We start from the raw sequence: 27,955 nt of genomic DNA, 5'->3' as shown, positions 1-27,955 counted from the left end.
TGTGATGCTATCTGCTTGTTTATACCACCCCCTGCCTCTAAATGACATGGTCCTGTTCTTGCATTAAAATCGCCACATAAAATGACATAGGTACTCTACAATGCCCCCACAATTAAATTTATGTCTGGAGTACTAACTTCCTTAAAAGCACGTTCAGAAACTGAAAAGATTATATTTCTGTTATCTGACAATGATGCTCATGCATCCTATAGAGTCTCTTTGGTTGCCCTTGCAGCTAAGAAGATACGAGCAAGAGTAATTTCAAATGCTGTAACTTCTTGACGTTGGCCTTTCTGGGGAACTTTTAAGATGTTAATTTGAAACTTTGTTGTTCAGGTTTTGCTTTGTTTTGTAACAGCCAATGGCTATATACAATAAATTTTTGACGGACTGACTTCTTTTGTTGTTCAGAGGACACATTGTATCAATGTGTCTAGCTTTTGGGGGGGGTATGTGTAATGTCAACATACCAGAAGATACTGGGAGGAGTCTAAAAGGTGAAATATAATTTACAGTGCAATCGTAAACATATACCATACTAATTCCATTAAAGCAAACTGACTTTGAATGGTATAACGCTGATCAAGATTGTATTGTTGGTTACATAATTCAAGCCTCTGAAGTGGCAGAGAAAAGCACTCTTTTGTGAAATTCTAGACTAGTTCCACATAAGTAGCAAAGAAGAGCTAGACATACTAATGCTGGATAGAAATCAGTAACAAGAAGTATCCTTAAAAGTATCATTGACTCCAACTGTATTACATTGGAGTAACTGCATAAGACTGCAGTGTATCAGACCTCTTTACAATTCTGGGATCAATCCCAAATACTGACTGTCACACACATTTTTAAAGAACACAATGTGCTATTTTATGCTCAAGTCCTATACAGGTAAAGCAAATTCTAATTTGTAACTATTTTCACTTTTCTGAACATATTTTTTTTTTTGGTTAAGTAGATATTGGGGGAAGTAACAGCAATAATGGCCATTAGAAATCAGCACAAAACTTATTTAAAAGAAAACAATGCAGATTTTTAACAAGCACAACTAGAATTAAATTACTAGCAAGATGTTCTCTCAGAGATCAACTTACTCATTCAGTAAGGCCTTTAGATGGAGCTGCAAGCTACGCACTGCGGTATGAAGATGGTTTAGCTCTCTTGACTTCTGGATGGTTTTGATTAAACGATCAGAACCAGATTGATGATGGGTTTCAAAATAGCGATAAAACTCATAGCTTCGTTTAAGTTCTTCTAAGCAGGCAGCATGAGCATGAGGCAGACCTTGAGTCACATCAGAAAATACAGAAAGAGGCAAACGTTCCGGAATAATCAGATTCTTAGGGGAAGCATTGGAAGGAGACATCAGAAGAATCAGTCGCCTGAAGAATTCAGAACTTTGACCTACCCAAAGCTGAAACAAAACCTAAAACCACAGAAACAAGTCAATATTATCTATGTGATAACGATTTTTTTTTCATTTTCCTACTTTGTCACACAATATGCTTTCTCATTGGCAGAAAAAAAGTCTAAATTATGGGGAAAACAATTTCTTTTTCTAAATAAACAAAAATAATGCTGGGTCAAGCTTGGTAGAGATTAGAATGACTTTTCCCATAAGAACTATTTAATGCCCTTATCTAAATGCATGTTTCAGAGTTGGTTCCAAAGCTGACCTTTTGGGGAAAGAATTTCATCTGATCAGTATATGCTTGATGTAATACTTCCTAACCCTTTTGGATAAAGGGCTTTTTTTGAGCAGGAACGCACAGGAATGCAGTTCCAGCTGGCTTGGCGTCAGGGGTGTGGCTTAATATGCAAATTAGTCCCTACCAGGCTTTTTTAAAACAAAAAAGCCGTGCGAAACAATGGGGTTGTCAGGGGGTGTGGCCTAATAGGCAAATGAGTTTCTGCTGGGCTTTTTCAACAAAAAAGCTCTGGAGTTTACAAAAATAAAAATTAGTCTAAAAATGAAAGCTTTGGTCTTGGATAAAGATTACTACAAACATAAGAAAAGTCATGTTGGATCAGGTCAATGAACCATCCAGTTCAATACTTTGTCATACAGAGTGGCCAAGACCCTAGTGCCATCAGAAAGTCCACCAGCAGGGCCAGAAGTCCTCTCACTGTTGCCCCCTAAGCACAAAGAATACAGAGCATTCCTGTCAGAACTTGTAACGCTCTCTGTCTGCTTTGACCAAACTGACTCCATGCTGTAACCTAACACTAACCCAGAATCCATAGCCTGAACAATTAACCCTGTGCCTCATAGCTATTCCAAGTATTTAGGGGCGACAGATAGTCTCTGCTCAACATCCACAGGTGCCCTTTTGAAGACAGGCCGTTTGGCCTTCACCACAGGGAAGCATCCTCCCTTCTGATAACGAAGCCTGGGAAAGGAGACACTTGTCTGTAACCCGTGTGAATGATAGCTTTATTGTACTTTGCTGATGGCATAAAATGTAACCAACTGCCAGGACTCGGCATTACTGTTATCTCGTAGCTCTAGCACTGTAGTTCTTCAATAAAGATCTTTACTTTGTAACAAGTATTGGAATCGTCTGAAGTTCGTTCCAGTTCTGACAATCCCTGCCTCAGACACAGTGTTCCATTTATACCTTATGGCTAATAGTCACTGATGGACCTCTACTCCATATGTTTATCCAATGCCCTCTTGAAGCTGCCTATACTTCTAGCTGCCAACACTTCCTGGGGCAGTGAATTCCATGTGTTAATTACTCTTTGAGTGAAGAAGGATTTCCTTTTATGTGTTCTAAGCCTATTGCTCATTAATTTCATTGAATGCCCACAAATTTTTGTATGGTGAAAACTGCTAATTTGTTTCCTGTTAATTAACCAGTTTTTAATACACAAGAGGACCTGTTCTCTTATCCTGTGATTGCTGAGTTTACTTAGTAGACTTTGATGAGGAACTTTATCAAAAGCTTTTTGGAAGTTAAGATAAACATCTAGGATCACCCTTGTCCACATGTTGTTTGCCCCCTCAAAGAAGTCTAAAAAATTAGTGATACAAGATACATCTTGAATTACCTTGAATAAACTTTTGTTAGTCTTAAAGGTGCCACTGCGTTCCAAATCTGTTCTATCTCTTCTAAAAGTTAAATGTGGTTGTGTTGGTCTTTTTTGGCAACTCCCTATTTAAATAAATGCTAAAATTAATAGCATTATGGTCACTGTTCCCAACTAGTGCTATCATATTTACATCTCTCCCCAGGTCTCGAGTATTATTTAGGACCAAGTCCAGGATCGTCTCCCCTGATAGGTTCTGTGACCATCTGCTCCATAGCACAGTCACTGGGAGTATCTAGAAACCCAATCTCTTTCTCCTTACTTGAACATATTAACCCAATCAATGTGTGAGTAGTTAAAATTACCAATTATGACACAGTTGTTTCATTTAGCTGTTTCTTTTAATTCTTTTGCTGTTTTTCAGTCATCTTCTACCTTTGATCTGGTGGGTGATAAACTCCCAGAGTTAAGCTTCCTTCCTACAATTAGTTAAAATGTTCCAGGACTGTTTTTTTATTTGTTATTGAGGCTCACTTCTATTTAATTATTCTAAAGATCACCAAAAGCAAGAAAAATAGGCATCTGTCAAGACTAAAATCGAAGGTTACCTTCAGTGCAGGCAGGCTGAAGCCATCTGTGAAATTGTGTGCTGCTTCTTCAGATACTTGCTCTTCACTCAGCCCCAGGCCAAGTTCCTTAAAAGGTACCACACAGATGTAGTTTGTCACATTGTCACTCTCAGAATTCAGTGGGTAGGTTTAGCTGAGGTTAAGGCATCAACAATAAAGCATTTGTATCATGCAGAACATGGAGACACACAAGGGAAAAACAACAGGCTACCTTTGTAAAAAAAAAATCACAGCACAGAAAGTTCACAAAAATAGGCCAGTCTATCAGCAGCTGCTTGCTGTGTTCACCAACAGTCATAAACTAATATTAAAAAAAAATTGAAGCTGTTGGCATTTGTGAATAAGCAGTAGCCATTTTTATTCCCATATTTAAAAGGGCACAATCAATAAATTATAAATGATTACAAAGCGACAAAAAGTACATAAACAGCACAATAAAAAACAAATTAGACTTCATACTAACTATAAATATTAAATCAAGTGGACAATCTATGGGGTAACTTGCTCAGCTTGTATGATTTTAGCAAAGTTAGAATTTACTCTTTCAAATTAATATGAAGTCCTGATAAGCAAGCTTCTTCTGCAAATGGAATTCTGAATGCTGAAGTATGCCTTTCAATTTTGTTTGTATTCTTCAATGCCTTGGTTATCTGTTAATTATATATCTAGATCACAACAATTTTGTGCAATACAAATTTTGCTCTTTAGACTCCCAAAAGAAATTTCTACCAAGTATCAAGGGAGTTCTTTAAATGATATCTTAGATTGGCCTCCCTGCTCCAACTCCCAATTTAATGAAGTATCACTGACTCCACTTATGTGGCCTTAATAGGTCTCTTTTCTTAATTGCTACTACCTTGAATTTTACTATTTTAATCTGTTGTAATTTATTGTAATGTCCTTGACTCTGCTTGTTGGAATCCGCACTGAGCCCGTTTGGGGAGGGTGGAATAAAAACCTGAAAAATAAAGTGTCTTTCCTTTTCCAATGTCCATGCCTGGGTTTTCATATAAAGTCAATTTAAGGACCCTGTGTTTCTGTTTCTAGCTAGCTAAAATACTGCAACACAACTATCACAGTCAATCAGTTTGCATCGTCATAAAATTAAATGCCATCTTTTCCATTAAACATTTCATCAGCTGAACAGAAAAACTTTTAAAAGAACGTTTCTGTGGTAGATAAAAAATGCAGGGCCATTTGAAGGAGCAAAGAGGCAAAAAGACTTCATACCATTATATAGCTAGACATCTAAAATAGGCAACAGTCAAGTTGGTTCAAAGGGATTACTGCCCTGTTAAACACTGTTATTTCTAAGGAAGAGGAGACAGAAGAAACTCCAGTCACATACAGAAAAGGAAGAACATCTTTTGTATTGAATCACAGACATTCAACTCTTTCTGTGCTATTAACCAGGTCAAATACCATCTTCCAAAGTATGCTTTCACCCTTTTTGCATGTTAACACAGCAGAGATCTGCCTTTGGGTAATTTTCCTCAAACTCAGTTAAGCATAAGCTGTATTTAAGCTTGATGCCTTATGACCACAGGAAGAAAAATACAGACTACCTGGGAACAGCTACAGAGACAGGAAGAATGGATGATTGTGTGTGGGGGTGGGGGAAGGAAGAACTAGGACAAGGACACAAACAGAATTTAAGTGACTAATAGCACAACTGTAAGCAAAGTTACTTCCTTCTAAGCCAGGGGTGGGGAACCTCTGTCCTGAGGGCTGTATACGGCCCTCGAGATCACTTGATGTGGCCCTTGGGAATTGCTGGACCGAACCAAGCCATGTAGCAGCCTCCCTGGGACCTGCCTGGCAAGCGAGGATAGTGGGGCCCAGCCGTGCTGTGCAGCAGCCTCCCCAGGGCCAGGCAGGGATCACAGGGCCCAGATGTACTGTGCGGCAGCATCCCTGGGGCCTGGCTGGCCAGTCAGAATTGCTGCAGGGCCTGGAAAAGTTACTGTCACGGTTCAGTTTGCACTTGATTATCCCAAATGGTGTGACATAATATGCTAATATTAGGGGATGTGGTCTAATCTGCTACTGAATTCCAGCTGGGCTTTTTGTACAAAAAAGCCCTGGATCTATGCATTTGCCTAGGGCGGCGGGCCGGGTGTGTGTGTCCTAGATTAAGCTCTTCCCACATGACTTCAAATAGAAAAAACAATTTGCATTAATTTTGCTGAGCTGAATCATTAGTCCTCAGCGGAACACTGTTTTTTAAGTTGATAATTTTTTATGGCCCGCAAATGATGTTATAAATGTCCATATGGCCCTTGGCAGAAAAAAGGTTCCCCACTCCTGTTCTAAGCCCACAGAGTGTGCTGAACTTTAGTTGTACTGTAAGGCTGCATTCAGTCCTGTACACATTGAATAGGAAGCAAGCTCCATTACTTCTGATTATGCATGCATAGGATTGGCTGTAAGCAGATCTGACCAAACATATCTAGCATTTGGTTATACACAGATATAAAAAAGGAAATTATGACTTGAAAATAGAGAAGGGTGTAGGTTGACAAAAAGAGTGGGACAAGGCATGGTGTTAAAAAATGCTCGTGGGCTGGGTTCACAAGAAAATTCTTCAGCGAATTCTTCTAGTCCAAGGAGACACCTCATGTGATATACCTGCATGGTGTAGTTGTCAGAGTGCTGGATTTGGAAGACTCAGTTTAAACACCCACTTAGCTATGCACTCATTGGGTAACCACAGACCAGTGGTCATCTATCAGCCTAGCTTATCTCACAGGAATTACTGAAAGTAATGTGTCAGGAAAAAACCACATGTGCCATACTAGGCTCCTCAGAGACAGTCAAGGAAAAATATAATGAAATTAACAGAACCAAGTCTCTAAAGACATAGGATACAGTGAACTCCCAAAGGCTTGTAAGTTTCCATGAGTTACAAACAAAATGAATTAAGAACCAATTCAGCAATCTCTTTTTCTTTCTAACCTATTTGAGAAAGGATATTGTTTCAGCATGTACAAGGTAGCTAGTCTTGAAGCTCTGAAATTGGCTCTTACTGATCGGTACACAGCTTTCCGAAGACCAATAAGATGCTGACAAGGATGCTGTCCAGCTTTATTAAATGGGCAAGCAGCACTGACCCTGTCAAGCAAACTTGAAAAGTAAAATGTGATACAACTGTACAGATGTCCTACAGAATTATCAAAATTACAATAAGCTTAATTTATTTCTTCATAAAATACATCTTTGTGCAAACTGAATAAAATACAAGCAAGCCCTTATCATATAGACGTAAACAATATACTCCATTAATATTAATAATTTAGTAGGGAAGGTCCTACTCCCTACAGAGCAATAAGCAGTAGTAAATTAGTGCTAAAGGAAAAAAAATCCAATGTGTAATTTTAATAAGAAGCCCACTATAAATATTTTTTTTAAAAAACATAAAAAGATACTTCTTTGGACTGCTTGTAATTTTAATATATAATTTACAACCTGCTTTCTACTTCATTGCAGGAATACACTTCTCCATAATCCTATAAAAACATCAATCCCAATTTCATAGTCCTGAACAGAAATGGCTTCCAGTTTGAAGGTAGAAAAAGCAAGAGTGGTAAGAGAGGTAAGCATTAAATTATGGTTATCTTCTATATACTTAACAAGAGATTTCCATGGATCATGGTCAAGAGTGCAGGGATAATTGCTGAACTTGGTAGTACAGAAGAAAAAACTGCTGGCCTGTGGCTCAAAAATAACAAAATGGGATACATAGTTCCTTAGGAGGCGTACCAATTTGGATCTGACCGGGGAAGGGGCAGGGGGAGACATGGGTTTCAAAGTAGAGTGTCAGAATGAGCACAGAGACGAATATATTCAAATAACATGCCCTGCAGTTTCCAAGTTTATTAGGCAACTCCATCAGTCTCTACCTGATCTACCAGCTACTGGCACAATGTTAATGTTACACTACCAACATTATAAACACAGATTATATTGCCACTACGTGCTCTATGTTGAGCTGACTTTTGAAGACTGTCTGGAAGCCACAACTGGTACAGAGTGCTGTGGCCAGAGTATTGACTGGAGTGAGTTATATGGACCATATCTAGGGTTGCCAACCCCCAAGTGGGAGCAGGAGATCTCCCAGGTTGGAGGCCCTCCCCTGTTTTAGAGTCATCAGACAGCGCGGGAGGGGGGGAAATGTCTGCTGGGCACTCCATTATTCCCTATGGAGACTGATTCCCATAGGGTATAATGGAAAATTGATCCATGGGTATCTGGGGCTCCGGGGGGCCTGTGTTTTGAGGTAGAGGAACCATATTTTCGTCATAGCATCCAGTGCCTCTCCACAAAACACTCTCCAGGTTTCAAAAGGATTGGATCTGGGGGTCCAATTTTATGAGCCCCCCAAAAGGTGCCCCTATCCTTCATTATTTCCAATGGAGCGAAGGCATTTAAAAGGTGTGTGGTCTCTTTAAATATGATGGCCAGAACTCCCTTTGGAGTTCAATCATGCTTGTCACAACAACCTTGGCTCCTGGTTCCACCCCCAAAGTCCCCAGATATTTCTTGAATTGAACTTGGCAACCCTAACCATATCACTCCATTCTTGTTCCATCTGCCAAGCTCAATTCAAGGTCCTGGTATTGATTTTTAAAGCTCTATGTGGCTTAGGACCAGCATACATTAAACCTTCTCCAATATGAAGCCGCCCATCTACTCTGGTCATCTTTGGAAGCCCTGCTTTGTGTGCCCTCCTTACCATCTGAGGCTAGATGCCTGTGGCCTTTTCAGTCACAGCTCCAAGCTTTGGAACTCCTTCCCCAGGGAGATTATTCTGTCTCCTCTATCATTGTCTTCCACCAGTGGATGAAGACCTTTTTAATTTGTTTGGCATACTCCTGACAGCTGTTATTGGCGCTCCTCCCTGGTTTTGGTGTGGTGTGTTTATGTTTTATTGAATTATTTTATACATTAATTTAAATGCTGTTTTAATGTTCACTACTTTGGGGACCCTATTGGGTGGGAAGGTGGCATAAAGATGTTTTAAATAAACACACTATCAATGCACTACTGACATTGCCATTATAGCAGTTTTTGGCCTGTGGCCTTTAAACTAAGGGTAAAGTGAAATCAATGTTAGTTTTTCCCACGGCAGAAGCAGATACACTTCTGAGTATGCACACATTTTGGAATGTCACAATTCAACCTATAATATGCCGTCTGCGAAATAATTCCACCAATGATAGGCACTCAGAACTTCAGGCGGAGCTAGGGAGGTTAAGAGTGGGAGGGACCCTCAAGACAGGGAAAGTATTTCATTATTTTTGAAGTGGTAAACATTGCTGCTTCTGGACCCACCTTTTGTCTAGGGTGTTCAGAAGATTAAGGATAGTTATAAAGGAGACATTACATCATAGACAGAATGCAACACTAGCACAAAATCTTGCCGAGACCATAACTTTCTATGCCACCTCCATTCACCTAAGATGCACAAGTGCAAAAACTACCTTAACTTCACTGTGGATCATCACCTGAAAATACAGCTGTTGGCAGGAATCAAGAGATAAAACAAAACAGAATGCTGAAAACAGACCTTTACTATTATTGCCTGCTCAATGTGACCCCCCAAACAGCAGTGGTTTGGAATATATGAAGTTTGAAAGGTCCTCACGTAAGCATTAGAGACATTTTACTGTGTTAATAAAAGGCTATGTTTTAAATAGATTTCTAGCCTGAAGTTCATTAGCAGGAAGCCAAGCTACCACTGAAAATAAAATAGTATTTCAAGCATATTTCTTTCAAGACACTGAAGAATTCTAGAAATTAGTATCAAAGCGCAAGGTTAATCACCACAGTAATATTATTGTACCAGCAAAGACATTTTAACCATAATGAAATTGTTTTAAAAGGGATTACAGAAGTAGTGAATTTAAAATCTACTAATTTATTTTCATACTTAGAGTTAAGACACTTCTGTTCACAACAAGAATTTACTTTCAGTTTCACCCAGCCTGCAACTAACACTAAGCTCTTTTTCAAAAACAGCTTTAACTATAAAATTAAGTATTTTTAATTGTATGCTATCTTTTCAAGAATAGACTTGGACAGCCTTCCAACATGCCTAAACACTCTTAAAGAGACGAAGAGATTTTGCCAAAAAAGCTTAACTCAGACTTTTCATCATTCATTGTTAGGAAACTTGCTTTTTGTAAGATGGATAGACTTTTAGTTTTTCATGTTACAGCTTGCACTTGCAAGCTTCTCAGTAACTTTATACTAAAGCATATGCTCTGCAAATAGAGATAAAAGTGTTCTGCGTATAAGGAAATGTTTAAAGAACTCAAATGCAGATAATTTTAATGGTTCTTTGCCTTTTCCATTCCATTAACTATGTAAAATATATTGCAAGATTTTCCACAAACTACATATCCTAAACACCGTAGTAAAAAAATCTCAAGATGTAATTTTATAGAAAATTACTGTATATAGTCTCAAATAAACAGGCCAAAAATATAGTTCTTCTAAATAGTGCAAATGAATATTCAGGGGGGGGGGGGGGGGGGACAGTAGTCCAACCTTCACGGTTAAGAAACCCAAGCACAGAAAAATGTGAGAATTAGCTTGAAGGGTTACTTGCTAAACAGGCTTATTAAACTCTTCCTTCTTCCTTCAATATTAGTGACAATCTACTAGTCTGCTGTCTGTTTCACAGATATCCTTGGAAGAATGTGTCAATAAAACACCTAAACCCTGTTCATGCCCTTGTTATGTGCAATGTCCTCTACAAATCTGGTCTATTTCGGTACCAAATATTCAACTGTCATGATAAACATATATTGTATAATTTCTGAACATTTAAAACTAAGATTTCTTGACTGTATATTGAACTAATATCCCATAGGTGTGTCTAAATCAATCCATAAAATAACCTAAAATTTAGACTCACAGAGTGAATCCTCGGGAAATGACTTCAGTTTCTTGGATGAGTCGTAAAGCTTTCCTCACAAGATTAGTGAAAGCTCGGCAATTAAGCACTATATCTTCTAGCTGAAGTTGGCATTTTCTCAGAGACATTTGCAGCTTGGCTGTCCTCAAAGTGTCCAAAATTCGCACAAATATGTAAACAAACATGCCTATTCCCCACATCAGTCCCAGGGATCCATTGCACCAAGAAGGAAGCATAATCAGTGTGCTGATGAAGGCAAGCAATAGTGAGATGTCCCTGAAAGGCAAACAGACCAACATGAAATACATATATTTGTAGTTTTGTAGCTACATATTTTTATAGCTAAAGATTAAAAAATAGTTATAATACAGTTGATATTCCAAGAAGTGTGAGTATACATAGTTAATATTAAAAGAAGTGATTTCACATGTTAAGATTAGAAATATAATCGACATTAAATAAACATTAAATAATGTTTAACTGATTAGTGAACTCTTCATTAACTAATTAATTATATCTAAGCAAATTAGCATATTATTTTAATTGGCAGTCATGCCAATTCAAATTGTCCCTCCTACAATCAGTTAAAGTTTTTTTAATTAACAGTAGCTTATAGCCATATTAACAAGCATTAACATTGTTAATCAAATGGCTGTTAGAGCTATGAAGTGTCAGTTTGCTTGGATTTTGTACTAATGGACTGAAAATGTGTCAGTTTGAAGAGGCTACTGCTTCATTTATATAACCTGAAGAGTGATTGTTCAGCAAAAAAGTGTGGGAACAATATTTTTCCAAGATCAAGGGACAGCAAAAAAGGGTGCTTTTTTTAGTATAACCAAACCCTACCATAATGATAGCTTTGTTTTTCCAGAGTCTTGACTCATTTAACCTGAACACTATGAAGATATTTTTTAAAGGCTGCATCTAAAAAAAATTGGTCTTTACAATAATGTTTCATCTGATCCCAATAACAAAAAAGGAAGGACAGAATCACCAAAAAAGAGAGACAAAGAATGAAGTATTAAATAGTCTTCCACAAACACCTCAAATTTGTGTAGTGATCCATTCCTAAGGCAAGACCAAACTGGTTTTGCCAGGTTTTTGTACAGCACTGCTCATAATTTTCTTAGCCTCCAAAATGGGCAGATCAAAGAAAAAGATGGTGCAGTGGGCATGTCCATGTGGTTCCAGAACACATTTCCTGAAAAAAAGATTCCTATAAGAAAAAATTCAGGGTGGTTTGATTATCTCATATCACCAATGATCAAGATAAGACAAGGGACCAAAACCTTTGTTTACATTTTGGAATGTGCACTCTACCATATGGGTCCACATATATCCTCAGGAAACGGCATTACTCCAAATCAGAGAGGTTGTGTCAATATATTTTCCTATCTAAATCAACACAGACACATTGAAAAAGGACAACATGAAGTTCATTGTGACCCTGCCTCATTCTTTGAAAACCACTGCTTTAATTATGTACTGACCCCCTCAGAAGGCCCAGTATTAATTATGCTAAAATGGATTCATGTGCTCATGCGTAACCCTCTCCCATTTCTCATAGCAGTCTTCCAGAAAGCCCAGGAGGAAAATGTAGTCCTGCAGCATACTGTGCAAATTAATTAACACTGAGCTGGGAAGCTAGCAAGGAATGCATACAAGGAAATCCAATATCACAGCTTTGAATCCACTGGAAAGGGCAGGGAGAACATTCAAAATAATAATAAGACAGAAAGAGAACATCTGCATGGTTTGAGAGACCACATATGAAAAGACCCTGATACTTTGTCCAACATTGTATGTAACTAAAGCACATAGAATGCACTTGGCTCATGTTAATACCAAGTATTAGGAGTTGCTAGAGAGTGTAGTGTTGGAAGATGTCCATGTTCCCGTTGCTTGGGCTGTCCTGCAGACAGAATACTGGGGTCAAGTAGCTCAATCAGTTCAACATCCTCTTGCAGCAGAACTTCCTGTTGCAGGATCGTGCAGAGAACCTCCGATCGAAAACCAGCATCCTTAACATGAAAGAGACGAGGGAAACAGTATTAGCTGAGCACATTCAACATACATAAGCATTTTCCAAATGAAAACTGCTATCATGATCTAAAAGTTGTCTGTACTATCTAAAGTATTGGCTATGGTTTGAGGACTGTCAAATGCAGCTAGGCAGCTACTATCTCTCATCCTGTATCAACTGTAAAACACAAAGCACCATAAATTGCTACAGCACTCACTTAAATAATCCTTGAAATCAGATGGGGTTTGAAGCAGGGGGAAAACAACTGAACTGAACACAGAACATGATGCAAGAAAGCATGTGTTCTAGTATTCAGCTATGATGCCTCCATGTATAACTTCTGTTAGGTACATTTTAACATAAGATACTTTGTTAGTCAGCAGCTTTTGGTAGCAGTATTCCATCTCTCATCTACCTCCAGCCCTTCTTCGCAACTCAAACTTAATTGCTGTAGCTGTGTGCCTAAGCATCAATTTGGCACTGCTGCACGAGCAGATAAGGAAAGGCAAAACTGTTGTACATTCTGATGTACAGGCATGGACTGCTACTGTGTGGATGACATTACAAAGTCAAACTAAGCAAAAAAAGGCACAATTCAACCACAACTGACAGAATCATTGGGAAGTATACACCACTCCATGTTGCCTGGACCTAGCTTCTTGAACAGAGCTACTGTTTATGATATTTTAAGTACTTTACCATTTTATGTAAACTACTTAGAAAGTATTTATGTTGAAAACATACACAATTTAGTCCACTATACGTTTTGAAGAACAGGCAGTAACTCACTGACCTAGCTTTTAAAAAATAAGGAAGAGTTTTATTAAGAAATGTAATAAAGACTATTGGTGAGAAATGGGAGATGTTTAAGGAGAAGGAAGGGATGAAATAAAGTATGCTTACCATTTGGTAGAGTATATCATCTTTTTTCTTATATGGTAAAAAAGGAAGCCATCTTTTAAATCTCTCAGCTAATTTTGACAGGATGTCTTTCTATAAAGAATTAGAAAGCAAGTGCTTGTAGCTTATAAGTAAAGCAATTATCTTTAAAATATTAGAAAAAGCTTTATTTGTTCCCTCTAGTGTACTCTAGCTGCAAAGATGATGCCTGCTAAGCTACTTCAGAAAACCTTTCATGCAAGATTACTTTTTTTCTCTCCACATATGGATTAATTTTGGATCTGCAAAAGCGGTTAGTTTGTGCCACCTTCTTCACAAAATTGTCTGTTACCACAGAAATAGCTAAATGGCTCACAGAAATCCAAGAGAAAGTATTAAACGAACTCTGAAATTTTAACAAGCATAAATTGGAAGGCAGTGATGATACAAATCTCTACATTTTACTAAAATGACTTTTATTGGCATTAAATTATGTGGCCATTCTTTTTAACAAACAAAAACAAAGCCACGATGCTAAAGTAGTTGATCCTTAGCAGGATTAAGAAAAGTTGGTTGCAATTGAAAAGTATATTAAAAAGTCGCATAGCACTAACTCAAACCTGCATTTCTAATTAAGAACAGAAACATGGCCTTAGCCAGAAGAATATGACCCTCTGCAGCTACCCTTTTAATTCAGTTTTATGCAAAGCAGATAGCATTGTTTCCAAAGGGCAATGACAAGCAGCAGTCTATTTTAAGAATATAAGGGTTACAGTGGAATAAACAAAGGCTTCATCCAGCCTAGTAGTGTGACTTCAGCAATGAGCTGTGACTTCAGCAATGAGCATTCTTAGATATATATTTAAAGTGTACAAGAAAAACTGGGTTGTTTGTAGTGTGCATCTTCTCAGTGAATAACCAAATATCATGACGACATGACTTGTTGCAGAAAATTGTAATATAAACTTTCTTAGTCTGAGAACTCTGGGAGTAACTGCTAAAATAAGTAATGAACTAGAATGGACAACTCAAATGAAGATAGTTTCCAAAATGATTCAGTAGTTAAACTGACACTGACAGAAGGACAAATCAAGAAATTAAATGAAATGGCTCCATTCTGGATGAACTGGAATTATAAACCTGGATCAAAGAACCATTTAACCAGTTCAGCGTACATGTTTCATGAAAATCCACTTTCGAAATGGATGCGAGTTGGGGCATGAATTGGGAACCTGATTAGCTTTAAAAATCCATAGGGCATACATGCTTAATAGTAGTTATCTGGATCACAGCCACGGAACAGAAATTTGGCTTATTAAAGCATATGTCTAATCTACACACTTATCCCTGTACCTTCAAATCTGTTATAAAATTCATTTAACAAACTGTTTATATAAACTTCCATTTGGGTTGTAAATGAAAACCCAAACGGGCATAGTTTAAAAAATACTGAATATGACAATCAACTACACCAGTAGTGTTGAGCTACCAATTATATTATTCGTGTGCCTTGGAATGTTGTCAGGCATTGTTTCCTTTGGGAATGTTACTGGCAACTAAAAAAAAATCTATTTCTCACATGTACACATAAACCAGGCCATGTTCCCCTGAATATTTCCCATTTGGGAATTCAGACATGGTTCTACATAGTCGCAAAATGATTGAGTGATGCCAGCAGGGCTCTTTAAAAAAAAAAAGCAGGAACGCACAAGAACACAGTTCTGGCTGGCTTAGTGTCAGGAGGTGTAGCCTAATATCCATGTGAGTTCCTGCTGGGCTTTTTCTATAAAAAAAGCCCTGTGTGAAGCAATGAAGTGTGAAACATCAGGGACTGTAAATGAGTCCTGCTGGGCTTTTTCTGCAAAAAAAAGAGCTCTGGATGCCACCATTTGCAAACTGGCCCCTAGGAGGCAGAAGAAGTTATTCAAACATCAGAACCATCTGTACACTACCACATTTTGGACAATTTTATATTGAAAGATATTTTAGCATACTGTTTCTGTCATCCAAAAATGAGTGGACTGTGACCTCATGGAGAATTTTTCAGACTAAACATTATTTACAACAGCTTTTTAACCCAAGTTTCTCCACAGATGGAAATAGCTTACAATGATACAATAAAACCCTCTTACAAATTAATGAAAAAAACATTCCACAACTGGAAACACCACCATTAAAAATCAAATTGCCAAACCCTCAATCGTGAAATTTAGTACTCTGTTTAGAAAATCCTATGAAATAATTCTGCCTTACATTGTTTCTGAAAGTTCAAAGTCTGAAGGCCTTTCTGATATGCTCTGGGAAACCATTCATTGTGCAAATTGGACATAATTTGAATAAAGTATTATTCTTCCTTAATGTCTAGTACTATATAAACATGTTGTTTATACTGACTGGGTAAAGAATCTCTAGCTATCCCAGAAATGGCATCATGTCATACTAAATATTCATTACTGAACTGCCAGTGCAATTGTAAACAGAATTATATTCTTCCAATTCAGTTTGAAATCAATGGTCTTAGAAGGATATAACGCAGCAACTTTAGGGGAAATTATATCTTATTACAAATCCTTTGAAAATAAGTGGCTAGGAATATTTTTACTGTAATCACCAATACTACAGGATGAAAAGGAATTAGCCTGCTGTGTTCCCCTATAAATGCAGGAGCTATGTTTCAGTTCTATTTTTGGTATTGTCACCCTTTAATTCACTGCAGAAAGAATGCTAAACATATTTTTCTTTGCATTCATTACCACATTCATTATCATACCTCGAGTATGGGGTACTAAGCAGAACTGCAAAAGCATGGTGAATAGTTGCAAAGCCTTTGTCAGGGTGGATACCACAACATACAATGAAGCTAAAATTGCAATTACCCTCAACAAGTACTGCAGCAAAGCTTCTATCAGAAAGTGAATCCAAAACCCAGTAACATTCCTTGCTTGACAATCACTTTCAAATTTAGGGCGGAACCTAAGATTCTTATAAAAAAGGCTTATCACAGTTAACCTGCTTAGAGCAAGACTTTTATACGTGTAAACATGCATTTCATAAATGTATGACTGTCAATTAATACAAAGGCAGTCATGAGAAGAGAGGAGCAATGTTCCCTCTAAGCTGCAGAGTCTTGTGAGCAAAAATTCTACTTTGTGAGCTACAGGTATTAAAAGTTGTAAGCTACTGCATAAATTATTGTGCTCTGGGGTCATCCTTCCTGAGCTATGAAAAAAATGTGTGAGCTGGAGGCTAAAAATCTGTGAGCTAGCTCACGCTAACTCAGCTTAGAGGAAACACTGGAGAGGAGAATGTGCAGGAAATTATGGCAAGAGGATAGATACATAACTTTTTCTCCACCTTCAAGTTCTTCCTTGCTAATATCCACTCCTCCACCATCACCTTCCTTTCCCAACACCCAGGCTTTTCCCAGTTTTAGAGTTCAGCTGGTAGAAAAGAATAAAACTATACCTATCAGCAATGGCATAGGAGAATTAGGTAGGGAAGCATGCCCTTAATGTCCAGCAGTTAGGTCCTTGCCCCACATCAGTGTGACAAAGGAAACCTGAAGTTGGGAACATCATGTTTTCTCAGACTGTATAATTATATTCTTAGTACTATGACAATAAGTCTTGGACTCATAGGCCTTGAGAAATTTTAGTCCTGTATTGGGGAGGGGGGGGAGGTGTGTGCAACCTCGGAAGCACAAGTACTAAAACCAGCCATTTTGTTTGACTGGTAGGTACCAACATTTTTTTCACATCCTGGAGCTCATAAACCTACCTCCAATAACAATATAATTCCCATATACTATCACTGGGCACCTCCTGTACCAACTCATTATATAAATCATAACTGTATATGCTTGAATGGTATTATTTTTATAATGTGAGCTATCAGTCAGCTATTCCAATAAAGCTATTTAAGAGCAAAAAATACACAAATTCCATTTAAATACTGAGGCAACAATATGGCAGCATGGTCTGAAGGGACATACATAGTAACTTTAGCAAATTTTAATAAGACTGAGCTTGTCCTGACCTGGATAGCCCAGGCAAGCCCGATCTTGTCAGATCTCAGAAGCTAAGCAGGGCTGACTCTGGCAAGTACATGGATGTGGGAGACCTCCTTGAAATACCAGCAGCTGGGAGGACAGAGACAGGCTTTATTAAGCTACCTCTCTGAACACCCCCCAGGCCTCCAATAGAGGTCAGTCATCAGAGGTTACTATGACTTCCAGGTGCGCGCGCACACACACACACACAATACAACAAATACAAAAAAATTGACTGAGCTTGATCAGCAGGTAGACAAGGAGACATCATGGGAACCTTACACACTCAGTCTTGAATTCTACTGAACAGCAACAGGTAACACACTTTTTTTAAAGAAAAGAACTGGTTTATATGCCTGTTTTTCTCTACCCTAAGGAGTCTCAAATTGCTTTTCCTTCCTCTTCCCACAACAGGTAACGTGAGGTAGGTGGATCTGAGATGTTCTAAGAGAATTGTGACTGACCCAAGGTCACCCAGCAGGCTTCATGTGAAGAAGTAGAGAATCAAACTGTTTTTCCAGATTAGAGTTTGCCACTCTTAACCATTACACAATTCTGGGAGGGAAGGAAGGAGAGAAAGAGAAAGAGAGAGAGAGAGAGAGAAAAAGAGAGAAAAAGAGAGAGAGAGAAAGAGAGAGAAAGAGAGAGAGAGAGAAAGAGAAAGAGAAAGAGAGAGAGAGAGAAAGAGAGAGAGAGAGAGAAAGAGAGAGAGAAAGAGAGAAAGAGAGAGAGAAAGAGAAAGAGAGAGAAAGAAAGAGAGAGAAAGAAAGAGAGAAAGAAAGAGAGAAAGAAAGAAAGAAAGAAAGAGAGAAAGAAAGAAAGAAAGAAAGAGAGAAAGAAAGAAAGAAAAAAAGAAAGAAAGAAAGAAAGAAAGAAAGAAAGAAAGAAAGAAAGAAAGAAAGAAAGAAAGAAAGAAAGAAAGAAAGAAAGAAAGAAAGAAAGAAAGAAAGAAAGAAAGAAAGAACATGATAACTCCAGGTAGCTGCAAACTAATTTCCAAGCAGGGGCTAGAAACAATTCATTTTAATACCAAAAAACTTTACTAGGGAAATCTGCAATTTATCTGAACAACAGATAATAGGATAACTAAGCAAGCAAATTAAAATCGTAATTCTGAACCACTGCCGAATTAATTCCCAAACTGGAAACCAATAACCAAAATGGAAACATAGCCACCTGTTTTTCCTGGAACAAGGACTCTGTGTTTGTGCTTCACATAAACATTTTCAACCGTAAACACTCTGCAAGAACCAGGCACCTAATAAAAATTCTGACAAGACAATGCATGTCAGGCTGCTCCATGTTTACATTTTTAACAAAACCTTCTGTTTTTATGATTTTCCTTACTATTTTTCTAACTGCTTTTACATTAGCAAATGTTGCTGGTCTATATTAATATGCAGATCAAGTTTTGTTAAAATGTTTTTTATTTTCTTACCTTTGAGGCATTGGAAAGGCCTTCAGCTTGTAGTGTCATGGATAAGGAAGTCTACACAAAAGCTTCCTTCTCCTCCAGGATCAGGTTTAGCATATAGCAGGAGCATGTCCACTGAAAATAATTCTCCACTGTAGAGAAGAAAGCGGTAGGCAGAAAATAACTGCACTGAACATGCTCCAACTAGTTGCTAAGGGGAAATCATAAAGCGGATAAACTTCTAGAAAGAAGTCAATTTATGTCATCTGTATATTGTAGTTGCCCTATAATGTCAACTTAATGAGTTGGTGCCTACGCTGGCTGTTTTTGTCCCAGTCTGCCACACAGATGAATGCAGTACAAGTTCAGCTCAGGATATGCATGAATTGCAATAGGCAGGCTTAACACACAGTTTCTACACACACACAGGCCCAATAATTTGGCTCCAGTTGATGTTTGGAAAATATGCATCTTCTGCTGAAATAATGCAGTTTAGACAATCTTCCATTTGAAGTCCTTATATTAAAAAATGAAGTTTCTTGTCCAAGGGTCTACTGATTACTGGCATTTACTAGCTTTGACAGTTCCTCTGAATTGGTTTTTAACTTTGAGGTGTTTATTCTTCTGAACCTTAAACATTCAAAACTAAACTCTGATGGTTTAAAGGCTGGTTTGGAGTGGCAGGCATATTCATGATGAGGAAAAACTCTTAAAGGAGTCCATCAGCTTGTATCTTTCAACAATTCGCTGGCATTTGGGTATTAAAATTGGTATTCTCTGAATCTATTTTAGACTGCTCACAAGTGAGTGAAAATTATTAAAGGCTTTAGCATACCTTAAGCAGGTGTGTATCTATCAAATACGTATACTCTTTATGATACAATAGAAGACATTTATCATTGGCAAAAGAACTGGGACATACCATTCTTGTGTTATCTTACCAAGTACATTTTTCATGCCTGGGAAATAAAGGATATTTGCCAGCAGACAGATCATTTTGAACCAACTACACAGAATTTAGCAGATTAATTCATGTTAAAAGCATGGAAATATTGTAATTCATTTGAGATATTTCACATCTACCCTGAAGTAGCAAATAATTGGATATTAAACCCCCAATGATAATGCTGATTCACCATGTCTGAAAGATGTAAGATATTCATAGTACCAACTGTATTTAGGCTTCTACAATGAATCACAGAAGACACTAGAAAGTTATAGGAAGTACATACAAATTTATCTCTTTAGCAATTGCTGGCTGTTTCCAGAACAGAAAGAAATAGAAACCAACATGATGTTTCCCATATTCTGGATTTGGAAGGATTCTTTTTAGGCAGCAGCAAAACGTTTATCCACATTACATGAAAATGGCTGGGGCCAAAAATATTGGTTTCACTACTATAGGGACATAAACTCTGGATCTTACCATTTGACTATTAACAGCATGAAATAGGAAGTCCCACCCATCACCTCATTTTAGTTGTCCTCAAGAGCTAGAATTTTGGACACCTGCTATTAAGGGCCCAAAAGTAGGACTGCTCCTCCACAGTTGCCATTTAGTGTGCCACTATGAAAGTAATGCTACTGACCAGGCCTTGAATTCAGCAGGAGCTCACAGGAGCACAGCTCCTGAACCTTTCGGGGGGGGTTCCCCTTTTTCCTTCCCACCTACCTACCTTGTTCACTGAATAGTAGGTGCAGCTGCATAACAATTTTTGGATGAACTCCACCACCTATTTTTCAACAAAATGACATATACATGAAGAAATGGGAGAGTGGTGAATTTTTAAACTGAGAGATTATACAGCATCTGAATTGCAAAACTCAGTGCTTACCCTGAAAATAGCACTCGTATCCAGCTCTTTTTGCTCCTCTTCGGATGAACATTCTTCTGGTTTTTGCAGCAATGGTGAACATATTTCAAAGTCAGTGTGTCCCAAGTCCTGTAGGTATTGATAAAGTGGTGAATTCTAAAAAATAAACAAGCAAACAGTTAATAGGCTCTTTTTAAAATGTCTGGTTGGATCCAGTTATTTTTTCTACTTAATCTCACCTCAGTTCTCCTCCTTACTACTGTCCCCATTCCTCCTAGGTTTTTGTTCATGCAGGTCCTACAGTCTTCCTCGTCATAGCCTTTCTGATAGGTCAAAAGTGATCACTCTTTCCCTTTCCCTACTGGAAAGCCTTCCTGAATTCAACTCTATGTGCACATAAATGTTTCCTGTATTTATTAGAAAATAATGTCAAGAAACCACATCAGCAATAGTGACGATTTTCAATCTGGCTGTCACTACTCCTGCTTCCCCTCTCGCCAAGACAGTGGCATACTCTGGCAGTTTCAGCAGCATCTGACTGTTAATTTATTGTTGTGTTTTTATTATTGTAATGTTTTATTATTTATGTAAGATTTTTTCCTGATGTACACCACCCTGAGCGGGAGGGTGGTCCAAATTTTTTTCTGATTTAATAAATAAAACTTAATGGCTAGACGTATGTCTTTAACAAAAGCATGATTTAGGATAGTTAAAGGGATTCCAACTCCAACACAAGCAAACTTCTGATACCCTTGTTTCACTATAGAGGAGAAAGTCTCAGCTTATTCCAGTTAGAAAGAACCAATTAAGCTTCTGCTGCACTGTTCAGAAAACTCCTTCAAGTTCGCAGAGCACTCTGCATGGACATATCGGAGCTCAGCTCTCTGATTCTTTCTGATCTTCTGTGTATTAAATATCACCCAGAGGATGTCTGGAAGCAAGGAAATAACACTCTCCCCGAAATCTATGACTCAAAAAAGCTTTTGAAGTGGTTTACACAAAACAAGGTCTGCCTTGACAATCCAATCCACAGTGGACATATTTATGTATTTAAATGTCATGTTTAACATGGCCTTGTCTGAGGCTGGGGGTGGGGGGGGGGTAAGGCCATCTGCTGATTTCATGGCAGAGATGCTTTGAACCTGGAACTTTCTGCTTTGTAGCTCAATCTCTTAGAAACTGTGCTTTATTTAAAAAAAATTAAATCCAGTGTGGTATCTCACTTAGTAGACTATCCCCTTCTCCCTTATTTATTTAAGTAATTAATATCCTGCCCTTCCCAAAATGGGCTCAGGGTGGGTAACATCAAACTGCACAACATTAAAAACCAGTTTGTATGTCATCATTAAAAGCAGATAAAACAGCTGAACAATTAAAAGATTGCAACAAGGATAGAAGAAATTCAAAACAGAAAAAATTCAAAATCCCCCCATAAACTGGACAGGTGGTGGTAGTAGACCATTCATAACATATCAAAACTCCACATGGGGCAGATAGTCAGGGCAACTTCTGTGTAGGGAGGCCAAATAATTGGGTGGTTCAGGGCAACAGTCGTGCCGCCCTCACCCAGGTCTCAGTCACACAAGCCAGGTCCACATTTTGTTCTGCGAGATCTTATTATTGATAGACCTGGCATTGTACAATAGCAGTGTCAAAGAAGGGTATATGTCCATAGCCCTACAACCAGCATTTCTTAGGATGTGACGTAAGTGGGAAGAAGTCCAAGCATCACTATATTTCTGGCTCCTTCCATTCCCTTTAATGGAATTCCCTTTAATAGAACAGTACCACTGCTGTATCTCCTCACCCCCTATTACAGGTATCCCTGACCTCTGCATGGCCTCTCTGCTTGATCTTATCTACCCAGTAATAGCCCAACTAAGTGTCCAGCAGGAGGTCAATAATGCCTAACAAACAGAATTCTCTTAAGGTTTGGATGTCGCAAACACAGATTTTTGTGTGGCTTCCAAACTACCTAGCTTGTCGGTTTACCAACTGGATCTTTTAGCCCTACTTCTGTGTCTTTTGTGGCAGCCAGAACATATCAATCAGCTGGTTTTTCTGTTTGTCTGGATTTTCTAACAAACAGGATTGCCAACTTCCAGGTGGTGGCTAGAGATTTGCTGTAAATGAAGTGAGAAGAACTTCTTCACTATCTATTTTTTTTCAAAATCCAAAGGAAATGCCCTTCAATCTCAGCTCCAAACTGAGGCTTCTCTGAGGCCTGGAAAGCAATAGAAGTCTGTCTGTGAGTGGGGCAGGGACTCTCATCAGATTTACAACTACATTTACCAATGACAAGGTAAGGGCATATTTGTGCAGTCCGATCTGGCAGTAGCTTGGTGAAAGTGCTGAAAATTCTTTCAAAGTGCCATTTCAAAGGTTCCTGGGTTAAGAAAATCACTACTAAAACAGTTTAAGGCCACAGTATAAACTGGGTCTGGGACAAAGTATGGATAGCTCAGCTAGAAACACTTTTGGGCTAAGGAGCCTGTAATGCCATACAAGTTTGGACAATGCCATAGGAAGTTTGGACAATTCCACAAAACCACAAAGAAGACGACCAATAGCACAGGGCTCTCCAACTCGCATCCAGCATGTGTACAGTTTTGCTTTGTCACAGTATCAAATTTATGCTTAGAGATTTGTTTGTTTTGCACACTGTTATTTTGTGTAATTTTAGAATAGTTTGCTACCACTTGAGAATATAGTAGCAGGATAAGAAAAATTATGCTGTGTCTGCTTACTGAACTGGGTCTCACAGCAGCACAGTGGAATATTGCTTTTCATTTGCAGAACCATGGTGGAATATTGCTTTTCACTTGGACCTATAACAATTGGATTAATCGTAATAGACAGCAGAATTTATTGTGAAACTCCAGGGAACAACTGGCCAGCCTCATGTGGTGGAATGTTCACAAACATTTCAATTTTCAGGAAATGGAGATATCAGAATATTTGCAGTACAAATGCTGTGAGTAAAGAACCACATGGGATAACAAGATCTGTATGGAACAGCCTGAAAAGCTGGATGGAAAAAGGTTTCAGGAAAACTGAAGCTACAGAGCTGGAGCTCACAGGGCAGAAGAAGAATGAAAGTCATGGCAGAACAGACAAGGGCCTGAAAAAGACTTACAGTGAGCACTGTCTAAAGGAAACAGGTGACGAAGGAACAGAAGAGGATATTAAGCTAAGCAGAGGTTATATTAAAAAATTAAAGTTCTGAGACAGGATGAATGCCGCTGGCAGGCAGAAAGAAGAAATGGGACTGATGGAGAGATTAGCCAAGAATAATGGTGGGAGGCTGAATGAGGCAAGAAAATGGACAGTTGGCTGAAAAGCAGATGCCTGAAAAGAACAAGGTTTGATGCAGGAGCAGAGCTGAAAAACAGAGAGGCCAAAATGGGGCCAGAACAAAATCTCATGTTGGGCCTTGGGGTAGGAAGACTGATGGACTGTATGCAACTAGCATAAAGAAAATGAGCAAAGGAGGCTAAAATATGATTGCCCAAGGGGACACAAGATTGACAGATCTGGACCCCACGAGGGCTACTCTACTTTTAGGAGTTGGTACAAGTGAAAATTCTGACTCATCCCACTAGCACAGTATTGTAACCAAGCAGTCCTAAAAGGACAGCAAGGCAAGAACAGAATGTCACTAATGTAAATACAACAAGGTGCCTCCTTTCAGATTTCCAGGCAGAAACAGAAAACAGAAATGTTTACAGTACCAGATTATTGTGTGTACAAGTCTCAAAATAAAAAATCTAAACAAACACTTTAGCTTTGGTTAGTTGCTCTAATAGAAAGCTTTGGTTAGGAGCTTTAGGTCTAAGACCTCTGACTACCTGTCTTGTGCAGTTATAGCTTGGTAGTGGGGATAACAGCTAGGTGAAAATCCCTGAGCAGTTTTCTGACCTACTGGATAAGCATCTCAGACCTCTGTGGAAGGGAGGGGCTTTTTTCCTAGCCATAATCTGAGGTGTCCCAAAGATATGGTATTATATGTGCTGGCATAAAACCTTCCAAAGTTGGTGGTGGGGGAGACACCCTCAGAAAGCTTGACCAACTGTTGGATGGATAACTTTAGTATTTTCTTCCCATTCTCTTCTCCTTCTATCAAAGCCTCCAAGCTAAAGATCATGCATAATACAGCCGTGGAAGTCAACATCATAATCTCTCCACACAACCTTAACAGATTGTTGTATAATTAATATTTCAGTTATTATTACAACACAGTGTACAGTGAAAAAAGGAGGATATATTATAAAGGAAATTGGGGGGAAAACTATGAAGGTTTTTGATGATAGTAACAGCATACACTCCAGCCCCAGTTCTAGGCTTGTTTTCACATTTGCAGTTACACAGTGCTATACATTAGAACAAAGCAAGAGTCAAGGAGCACCTTTAAGACCAACAAAGTTTAATTCAGAATGTAAGCTTTTGTGTGCTAGAACACGCTTCATCAGACAAAAGTATGGAATTGCAAGCAGTCCAAAATATAGAGAAAGTGGGCAGTGGGTTAGTATGCAGAGTCATGGAAATGTTTTTTAGCAGATTAAAAGAGTCACAAGTTGGGGACAGAACTATACAGGTTACAGATCAACTGGAGTCTAGTTGGCTAATCTGTTAAAAAGATCAAATGCTCCTTATCCAGCAGAAAAAAAATCAAATCTATGATGCACAACAAACTTTTAACATGATAAACAGCAAACAACACTTTCTGCAGCAAAACAGATAATTACATAAAAATATGAAGATTTAAATACAATTTATTTATTACAAAAATGTGAATAGTTTCTCAGTTCAGTACTGCAGCTTCTAAAATCAAGGCCACACCTAAGGAACTTCTGCTGATACATTATAAAGGAAATGACTAAGGGTTCTTCATCAGGTCTCTCATATTTCCTCCCTTTCTCACCTCAGTACCATTGGTGGATCTAACTTTTGATTACATTAATTAATGTAACAGTACAACTTTAAAAAAATGAATCTAACATACCATAATACCTTGCTTTAAACTAATCCAAAGCAGAATATTGCCAATTACAAGCAGGTAAACTAAAAGTGACAACTCCCAACAATAACTTTAAACTACGGTATTAAAACACTTCATCTTTGAGAAATGATGAATGTTGATATGAACAACCAGAGGCTGAAGCCAAAACAAAGCACATGCTTAAAAAAACCAAAGACTTACAGGCAATACAGTCCTTGTCTCCTGGAATATGTGATTCCACCTTTCTCTCAGATACTCCCCCAGCACATCTGAAATGATTTCTCCCACCTCCCCATTTTTTTCCACTTGTCTCTCCAGGATGACTGGAGCAGAAAATTAAAAGTATACTGTATCAGGCAGAGAAACAACATCTGCGTTCTTGTACAATAGCATTTTCTTAGCATCAGCAGCAGACGCAGCTGGTAATTCAGCAGGACTTTGCAATTTCTCTTGCTACTGTATGACAGGAGGAACAGAGAATCAGATGATGAATTCTTAAAGGCTTTTAGGAAGCTACTCCTTAAAAGAAATAATGTGCATCAATATTACATAAAATCCCTTGAAGAGACTTTCAAAGCAACTGGATCTGAAAGGTCTTAGTCATATTCCCTGGGCTCATAATCATCTTGGCCTGCTTATCATCCAGTAATAGAACAAAATAGGAGTTAAGTTGCACCTTTAAGACCAACTTAGTTTTATTTAAAACGTAAAATTTCGTGTGCTCTCTAAGCACACGGCTGATGACTTGGATCTATCATCCAGTAAACTACTCACAAATCTCATCTCAGATGAGTACAAGGGAGCAGTTCTGGAAATATACATGACCTGTGATTTTCTTAATGTCAAAACTAGCCTGTTTCCCTTTGTGCTTAACTCCAAACATGGTGTTTTCAAAGGCAGTCAAAGTGGGCTATCTTTCAAAAACCTCCTCACAGCCAGATCACAAAACCACCTAAGCTAAATATGATGTTTCAGAGACATTTTATTTGATTATCAATTTTTTCCTTCATTTAATCATACAGTATACGATTCCTTAGCATTTCATTAGAACAGACATATATTCCAGACTAACCTGAAATTTCCAAACTTTGCAGCTCTGAAATTTCTCATACACCTACTCATATACTCTCATTAGGCATAAAATTTCTTTGAAGGGGCTTACTCTTATGGAATGCAAACAGGGAATATTTGACTACCACTTGCTCACGCCTGGCATTCATCACTTCAACAACAGATATATACTGAAAGATACTGAAGTGATTATTCTGAAGCTCCTCTGGAGACAGGTAGACAGGAATGGAAAGGACAACAGGCAAACACACAAGGAATCAGGAGTCACTTTCCTGTTCACCTTTGTTTCTTGTTTGTCCCTCAAATTTGGGAGGGGAAGCACAGGGACAGCTAGTCATAAAGGAGAGAGAAAATAAGGAAACAGTAAAAGAAAGACGGCCAGTGGCTCTGTTTTTTTGGTGCCCCTGCCCAAGATCCTTTCCAATCACCTCTCTGCTTGTCTCTGGTAAAGATTCAGAATTCTCACTAATCAAAATGTGGCTTGTTGAAGACTACTTTTAATGGAATAAACATAACATGTAGCCCAGTACTACAGCTGCATTTATTTTAATAAGTACTACAAGATGACATCACAGAAATCCCTGGAATGCAATGCTGTCAATAATGTCATCTGGATTCTTAACGAAAACAAATGAATGAATGAATGGCAATTCCAAATTAAATGGTTCATGTGGAACCACTTCAGGGAATCCTTCAACAAAAGGAAATGGTGAAATACAACACTGACAGTTTTGTGAAATGTGTTTCATTCTAGTGGCTCGGGTATCCTGTTTACTTCTGAATGTTTCCATTACCTCTAATATATATTCAATGAATAACTTTAAAAAATGTTACTCAATGCTTCTAGTAACAGCACATGCTTCATTAATAAATGATAGCAAATAAAAGGTTGTGGCTGCAGTGAAGAATGCTTAAATCTAATGAGAACCTTTCACAAAAATAGCACCATAAAAATTGCTATAAACTGAAGCTTATGATTATGCAGCTTTAGAAAGGATTTGCTCATATGTTGAAATGTGCATTTTTGCTACAAAATCATAGCAATTTCATAGCAAAAGGGCATAAATATTCACTTACCAATGAACAAATCCCATTATGGAATTTAACGCAATCTGACTTCCAGAACACT

At 38.2% G+C, this 27,955-nt stretch overlaps 1 protein-coding gene across 3 annotated transcripts in view; it reads right to left on the bottom strand.

Annotated features, from left to right (window-relative positions):
* The window catches only part of VEZT (vezatin, adherens junctions transmembrane protein), a 42,452-nt gene that overhangs the window by 9,848 nt on the left and 4,649 nt on the right, over positions 1-27,955 (bottom strand). Inside the window, exons 2-8 of one of the 3 annotated variants that reach the window (XM_060245199.1) lie at positions 20,778-20,912; positions 13,505-13,594; positions 12,424-12,599; positions 10,579-10,854; positions 6,633-6,782; positions 3,639-3,786; positions 1,095-1,426 (exon numbers count right to left, since the gene is read on the bottom strand). In XM_060245199.1, the coding sequence (XP_060101182.1) occupies positions 1,095-1,426; positions 3,639-3,786; positions 6,633-6,782; positions 10,579-10,854; positions 12,424-12,599; positions 13,505-13,594; positions 20,778-20,912 (1,307 nt within the window). The remainder of the gene's footprint in view (positions 1-1,094; positions 1,427-3,638; positions 3,787-6,632; positions 6,783-10,578; positions 10,855-12,423; positions 12,600-13,504; positions 13,595-20,777; positions 20,913-27,955) is intronic. The other 2 variants (XM_060245200.1, XM_060245201.1) reach the window with 2 other exon arrangements.

This window comes from Heteronotia binoei, chromosome 8 (genome assembly GCF_032191835.1).
Source record: "Heteronotia binoei isolate CCM8104 ecotype False Entrance Well chromosome 8, APGP_CSIRO_Hbin_v1, whole genome shotgun sequence".
Taxonomy (NCBI): domain Eukaryota; kingdom Metazoa; phylum Chordata; class Lepidosauria; order Squamata; family Gekkonidae; genus Heteronotia; species Heteronotia binoei.
This window is presented reverse-complemented; position numbering and strand designations above follow the sequence as displayed.